The sequence below is a fragment of the Chenopodium quinoa genome, unplaced genomic scaffold (genome assembly GCF_001683475.1).
Source record: "Chenopodium quinoa cultivar QQ74 unplaced genomic scaffold, ASM168347v1, whole genome shotgun sequence".
In the NCBI taxonomy this organism is placed as follows: Eukaryota; Viridiplantae; Streptophyta; class Magnoliopsida; order Caryophyllales; family Amaranthaceae; genus Chenopodium; species Chenopodium quinoa.
Genome location: NW_018744745.1, coordinates 1,168,163 through 1,176,324, shown reverse-complemented (window position 1 = coordinate 1,176,324; position 8,162 = coordinate 1,168,163). Strand labels below are relative to the sequence as shown.

General features: G+C 41.3%; 1 protein-coding gene across 1 annotated transcript; it reads right to left on the bottom strand.

Annotated features, from left to right (window-relative positions):
• Positions 1-2,533: 2,533 nt before the first annotated feature.
• Positions 2,534-3,031, bottom strand: LOC110703680. The gene has a single exon (XM_021881473.1). It carries the CDS (start codon positions 3,029-3,031, stop codon positions 2,534-2,536), a length of 498 nt encoding a protein of 165 aa, XP_021737165.1.
• Between the last annotated feature and the right edge of the window lie 5,131 nt (positions 3,032-8,162).

The following is an 8,162-nucleotide window of genomic DNA, read 5'->3' as shown; positions in this document are numbered from 1 at the left end:
CCACCAAACATCCCAAGCTAGTGACACAAATTCTCTCAGCTCACTACTTCTCACCTTGGGCGCCAACCACAGCAATCTGTCGCTAAAACATAAAGCAGGAGCTTGATCAATCAGAGAGAGGGACGTACTAGCATTCTAAATACTACGGGCAGCATTACAATCGAAGAGGGCGTGAATGACATATTCATCCCCATTCCCACATATCAAGCATGATTTATTATCCACCATGTGACGATAATGGAATCTTTCCCACACCGCAAGGAAACCCTTACACGCCGTCCACAAGAAGTGCGACAGTTCGGGAGGCACTTTCACTCCCCATATCAGTTTCCAGACATCATTTAGGGACTGATTTTGCATATTTGATGGGCCTTGCTTAGCCAACCAATACCCCGATCGAACAGAGTATACACCATCTTTACATGGCCACCAATACATCACATCATTAGTAGGACGATAGGATAATGGTATAGATAAAATTGCCGCTTTGTCCACCGCAATAAAATTCTCATTGATCATCTCAACACGCCATATCCTTGCCTCATGGTCAACTAAGTCACTAACACGCAGCTCCATATTATTATGACACAACGGGGACGGTACACAAACTGAAGAGTTACCCGGTAACTAAGCCGAATCCCAAACAGAAATATTACAACCATTCCCAACCCTCCACTTCAACCCATCAAGAAGCAATGATTTTGCACTCTACAAACTTCTCCACGTATAGCTAGGGTCAAACCCTCTACTAGCCTCCAATACATCACAATTTTTAAAGTATTTAGCTATCAATATCAAATGTAGAAGGGTACCTTTATTATGGTGGAGATGCCAACATTGCTTTGCCAATAAAGCTTGGTTGAAACATCGAAGATCACGAAAACCTATCCCTCTAAGATTCTTTGGTTTGCATGACTCTTCCCATTTTTGCCAATGCATCTTTTTCCTAGTCGTCGAAGAGCCCCACCAAAAATGAGCAAGTAGGTAGTGGATTTTATCAATAATACCATCGGGAATCTTCAACATATTCATCATATACGTCGGCATAGCCTGGGCAACCGCTTTGATCAAAACTTCTTTACCGGGAATTGACAACAATTTTTCCTTCCAACCCTGCAATTTTTTTCATAGCCGTTCCTTGAGTCCTGCAAAAATATCTCTCTTTGATCTACCAATTATAGTAGGCAAGCCAAGGTATTTCTCATGTATTTCTACCTCAAGAACCTCCAAAGTCTCCACAATCTCATTCCGACAGTCACTATTAACTTTTTTGCTAAAGGCAACTTCAGTTTTGTTTAAATTAATTTTCTGGCTCGATGCTCTCTCATACATGCAAATAATATTAGTTATCACATAACACTCTTGAGTATTAGCTCTAGCAAAAAGAATACTGTCATCGGCAAAGAATAAATGTGACACCCAGAAAGCACTTCTACAAATTCTGGCACCATAAATACAACCTTCCCTCGCCGCCTTATTAATCAAGCCTGAGAGCGCATCAGCACACAACAAGAATAAATATGGGGAAATCAGATCACCTTGTCGGAGGCCCCTAGTAGGAGTGACCACACCAGCAATCTTCCCATTTATTTTAAAAGAAAATTGAACACTCTGCAAGCAACTCATAATTCTCCCAATCCAATCCATCGAAAACCCCATTTTACACATAACCTTCTCCAGAAAAACCCACTCCACCCTATCATAAGCTTTACTCACATCAAGTTTCAAAGCAATAATTCCATCCTTCCCCTCACCACCCCGTTTCATGGCATGGAAAATTTCGAAAGTCGCAAGAGCATTATCAGAAATAAGACGACCCGGAATAAAAGCACTCTAATTAAGGGAAATCACCTTATCCAAAATAAGCTTCAGCTTATTAGCTACTCTTTTTGACACAATTTTATAAATCACATTGCAATAACTAATAGGTATAAACTCCGAAATTAGAGTTGGGTCATCACACTTCGAGATCAAAACAATGCAAGTATTATTCGCTTCTGATAAATTCGCATCCTCTCTCCACCAACCTTTCACAAAAGCTATGATATCAGGACCAACAATATGCCAAAATTTTTGGAAAAAGAGAGCATGCATACCTTCAGGGCCGGGGGCTTTATTGGGGTGCATTAGGAAAAGAGCAGCTCTGATCTCTTCTACAGTCGGCTCACAAACTAGCATAGTGTTCATTTCATCCGAAACAACCCTTTCAATTCCTCCCAAAGCATCCTGCAACCGTGTCAGAGAACTCGTCGCAAAGAGATTTGAAAAGTATGCAGAAATCAACCTCTCTAGATCAACTCGTTTTTCGAACCATTCTCCATTCTCATAAAAAAGACCCTTAATTCTGTTTTGAGCTTTCCTCTGACTTGCCTTATGATGGAAGTATTTTGTATTTTTATCTCCATCCCGGAGCTCATTGGCCCTTGCTCTCGCATACCAGTACGACTCCTCTAATCTATATAAAGACTCGAGCTCCATAGACAACGAATTGCACTCCTCCAATTTAGCACCATCCATCACACCCAATTTCAACTCACGCATTTTTTTCCTCCCCCTCCTTAATTCGCTTCTTCACGGAGCCAAAAGTAAGAGCCGCCCATGAAGCAAGTTTATCACCACATACTGCCATTCTTCTCCCCATATCTAACCCAAAACTATCCTCCCAACCTTTTGCCACAACTTCACTATATTCCTCACGCGACAACCATAAGGACTTAAATTTGAAAGTTGAGCCACTGCTGTGTCTATCATTTATCTTCTCAGTTGACAGTATTATTTGAGCATGGTCGGAATTTGATTTGAAAATCGGCATATTACAGACTTTAAAATCCAGGAAAAGATTACACCACTCATCATCAACCACAAATCTATCCAGCCTTTCACGAACGAATGTAGTAATGGAATTTCCCCTTTCCCATGTGAACACACTTCCCTTGAACCCCAAATCTCTGATATCACAATTATCCATAGCCTCCCTAAAAGAATCAATGAGTCTATCACCCCTTGGCGCTCCACCTTCTTTTTCAGACATACTCGTTATCTCATTGAAGTCACCGAACATAATACATGGCAAGGTACACTCGGCTTTAAGAGAAGACATCAGGGACCAAGTGCTTAATTAATTGTTTCGGCCAACCATAAATACCAATTTCTCTCCATGAAGCACAATTATTATTATCCAACACATCAATAGCAAAATGATGAATAGAGAAAGACACAACATTCACTTTCACATCCTTCCACCACATCCCCATACTACCCGACTTACCAATACTACTAATACAAACACCATAAATGTAGCCACATTTATTTTTTTATTTTATTTAAAAGTTTTTCATCAACCATAGTTTCCATTACAAATACTATATTTGGCCTATCCTTCCAGCAACGATCTTGAAGGGCCATAATTGTCCACGGGTTTCTAATCCCGTGACAGTTCCAGCTTAATATTTTCATTGTTTTTTGAGGGCTTGGGCATTCCAAGACCCTCTACTTTAGAAATAGAAACAAAAGAAGAGACACCACTCGCACTAGTTTTTACATTTTTCTTTGAGATGTTGGCAGGAGCATATTGATTATCAACAAACACGACACCTACACTTCTTTTCTTGGAGGCGTTTTCAAGCACACCACTCTCTGATGTGTCCATGTCAGCCGCACCATCTTGTCTATCACTCGTGCCCAAATTCTTGATACTAGAAGAAGTCTTCGGCCCTTCCTTAATGCTCTTTCACCTTTCAGCAACCCCAACCTCCCTTACAACATCTTCTGAGATCATACTCGAGTAATTACCAGGGACTAGGGAGTCATTAACAGCCTTATTCGTGTTCTGCTCCGTCAGTGCTCTTGGTCGAAGGACCAGCTTATCCCCTTCCTTATCCACAACAGCCACCAAAGAAATCGCTCGAGCTTTTGGAGTAGCTGCATTACACGCATCAGGAGACAAGAAGAGGAGCTTTCTCGCAACCCCAGGGGGTCCCAGCCGTATATCAGAGGGGTCATTATACTCAGACTTGGAGATTCTACCCTTCGAGGATAGGTTCTCAACCCATTTTTTCTCCTTCTCACGATCACTTGCTGAGATTTTGGGACGGTACGGGGAGGCAAACAAAAACGGTCCGTAGTGAAACACCATAGGCGACTCATCATCACAATTATCCTTCTCCATACAGTCCTTATCAATGTGACCCATCCTACCACAGTAATAGCAAAAATCACCGAGTCGTTCGTATTTGAAACCGACCCATTTTGTTACACTAGATTCCATAGCAATCTTCAATCCCCTGCTGTAGACACCCAAATGTGTCTCCCCAAAACCAAACCCAGTGATGAATACCTTTTACTTTATTTGATTATCGAACAAAGTGAAAGCGTGAAAAGTCTAGTGATGTGGATTTTTTTTATTAAAATATCTCTCTTTCTGTTTTCAAAAATATTTCTTTTCTTACTCTATTTATGAAAATAGCTAGTCCAATTCAGCTTGGTCCATTATAAGGGTTTAATAATAGTGTAGTTGGATTAGGCTCGAAAAGAGCTTTCCAGCGATATATTATAAGCCCAATTCCGATGAATAATGAGGAAGTTATGGATCAAATTAAATTAGGCCCAAGTGATTTTATGTGTGGCCCAATGATCTAGAGGAGGGCCTATTAATTATTATTAGGATTGATTTTAGTCTTCTAGAAATATCTAGAAGGTTAACCAATTTAGTCTGCAAATATTTAGGCTGTAATCTTGGTAGTAGTTGCCTAATTTACAGGATACTTTTGTGTATAAATATTTGTACTATCACAAGCAATAAACACACAAAAAAAATTACAAACCCTATTCCGCGTTATTTTTCTCTATATGGTATCAGAGCCAGGTTCGATTTGGGAAACGAAACCTTGTTTTTCCTCATCATTTATCGGAGAACTTACCTGCGATGGACGAACAACCACCAAACAACCAGTTAATTTCCATGGAACAAATGGAACAAATGTTCCAATTATTCCAGAAAATGAACAAAACACAAAATAATCCAGAATCCGACACATCACAAACAGTGCGTGTGGCCGAAAAATTAACCTTCACAAATTACACAAAATGGTGTAAACTGATGCAAATAGCAATTGGTGGTCGGGGAAGGCTCAATCACATCACTGCCAACCCCGTACCATTGGACGATCCGGAGTACACACAATGGGCACAACGGGACTCATTAGTTCTCTCCTGGATCATCGAAAACATCGATGGAGATCTAGTGAACCAATTTCTAGATTATAAATATGCTCGAGATCTATGGAAGGGCATTGAAACCTTACTCAGTAGTGGGAGGGACGAATTATAGACCTTTGATCTGAACACAAAGGCTGCATCTTTGAAGCAGGGAAACGAAAAGTTAGAGGTGTATTTCAGTAAACTGAATACCCTCTGGAAAGAGATTGATAGGAGAATGCCAAATCCAATGCAGTGCCCAGAAGATATCACTCTCTTTAATTCGTTTATACAGAGGCAAAAGATTATACCAATTTTTGGCTGGTGTAAACGACTCACTGGACAAAGAGAAGAGGGACTTACTGAATCACGACCCTCTTCCATCAATTGACGCAGTATACGCGTTCATTAGACGAGAAATTGCCCGTCGCGGGATAATGACCGGCGTTTCATCATCAGGACAAAATCCCTCAGAAATTGGAAGCAGGCTCGTTGCTAATCGCCGGTCGGAATCCTCATTCCGGCGAGAAGACATAACCCACCTAAAATGTACCCATTGTGGAGGAACGAAACACACCAAGAAAGGGTGTTTCGAAATTATCGGGTATCCAGAATGGTGGGAGGAGTACACGAAGAAGAAGGCCGCCACCAAGGCCGGAGCCGGCGGCAAGGCCAGTGTCGCCGTGTACTCGAACCCAGAAAGCACCGGATCCGGCAACATTTCAGACAACATCTCAGACAACACAGGAATTTCGGGCATGAGAGAAGAAGAAAATGTCACCGATAAAAATGGTGGTAAGGACAGTATGGAGCAGAGTATGGAAAGTGAGATTCAGAAAATAGAAAGTGAGGATGAAAGAAGGAAAGAGGATGAAATCCTCTTACATATGTCGGCTAGGAGAAGTGAGGAAAGGGAAGAAAACTTAGCCCACAAAACTCACTCTCTCAATCTTCCTCTAACCGGTCCCATTTGTTTGGAAGCCCAAACCGAAAACTTACAGCCCAATGACTTAAGCCCGAAACCTCTTGGCTTTGTTTGTAATAAAATCACTCCATGGATTTTTGACTGCGGAGCCACTGACACTATGACGAGTGATCCATCAGATATTAAAGCCACCCAAACCTCTCACCGAAACCAAATCCAAACAGCAAATGGGGAATATATTCCTGTTACCTAGACTGGGATTATTGATGTTACTTCAGATATACATTTAAATAATTGTCTTTTAATTCCCAGTCTTACTCATAAGCTTTTATCTGTGAGTCAGTTGACTAAAGAGCTTAATTGTACTGTCTTATTAACGGATTCTGGTTGTATTGTGCAGGATGCTCTAACAGGACAGATCATTGGGTGTGGTACTGAACGAGGGGGTTTTTACTATGTGGATGAGGAGGCTCAACAGGGTAACGCTTTGCTTGCTCATGGATCACCGGAAAGCCAACTTTGGATGTGGCATCGTCGGCTAGGTCACCCCTCTCTTGGTTACCTAAAACGTTTATTTCCCTCTTTTAAAAATATTGATGTAGCATTGAACTGTGAAGCATGTGTCTTAGCTAAGAGTCATAAACATACTTATCATCCTAGTTTAAGTCATGCCTCTGAACCTTTTGTTTTGATTCATTCCGATGTCTGGGGCCCAGCGCCTGAATTTGTGTTCCATAACTATTCTTATTTTGTTTTATTTGTGGATGATTGTACTCGTATGAGTTGGGTTTATTTCTTAAAACATAAATCTGAAGTGTTTGATGTCTTTGTTAAATTTTATCATATGATATGCACTCAGTTTCATGCTCACCCACAAATTTTACGATCGGACAATGGGGGGGAATATATAACCTTAGATATGGAACAATTCATTATTAACCATGGTCTGATTCACCAAACCACATGCCCAGACACTCCCCAACAAAATGGAATTGCCGAACGGAAAAATCAAACCCTTCTTGAAAAAACCAGAGCTATCATGTTAGAATCCCATGTCCCGGTCTATTTTTGGCCAGAAGCCATTGCTACTTCCACCTATCTCACAAACCGACTTCCTAGTAAACCGCTTGACTACCAAACACCTCTTGACACCTTATCCTCTCATGTCACCATCCCATCAGTCCATTCTTTACCTCCACGAGTCTTTGGGTGCGTTGTCTATGTTCATTTACCAAAACGGGCTCGAAATAAACTCGAACCTAGGGCAATTAAATGTGTCTTTATTGGGTATGGGGTTTATCAAAAAGGGTACCGTTGTTATGATCCAATTCAAAAAAGGGTCTACACCACCTTAGACTGTGAGTTCTTTAAACAAACTTACTATTACACCCAGCTAGGTCCTCAGGGGGAGAATTTGAGTGATGACCTTAGCTGGTTGACATATCCAAAAATGGTGGACCCAGATCCTACAACACAAGTAGGCAATACCACCGATGCTACCCCAGAAGCAGTAGTCCCACTTCCTCTTCAGTCTCCACCAGATCCGCCAAATGAGCATCCATCTGATGACATTCCATCATCAGAAGAGGTACCATCTGAAAGCTCTCCTGTTTCCTACAATATGCCTGAAATTAATCCTGTCTCCAATGAAAGTGAACAAAACAGGTATGAGTTACCTCCTAGAAGTACGAGAGGAGTTCCACCAAGGAGATATGATCCTGAATATGAGGACCAACGGTCGAGATATCCAATCGAAAGAATCAGCACTGAAAGTCTGTCCAGCACAGCCATAGCTTTCAATGCCTCTTTATACTCCGCAGACATTCCAAAGAATGTGGAGGAAGCTGTCAAGAATGAAAAATGGAAGCAGGCTATGGAAGAAGAGTATCAGGCCCTATAGAAAAACAAGACTTGGGAGAAATGCATCTTACCAAAGGGGAAGAAGAAGGTGGGATGTAGATGGGTATTCTCCATCAAATACAGAGCAGATGGAACTATTGAGAGATACAAAGCACGACTGGTTGCTAAGGGATACACTCAG

Bases quoted from the DNA above. Each gene is read 5' to 3' on its own strand.
- LOC110703680 (XM_021881473.1), bottom strand. From the start codon at position 3,031: ATGTCTGAAAAAGAAGGTGGAGCGCCAAGGGGTGATAGACTCATTGAT.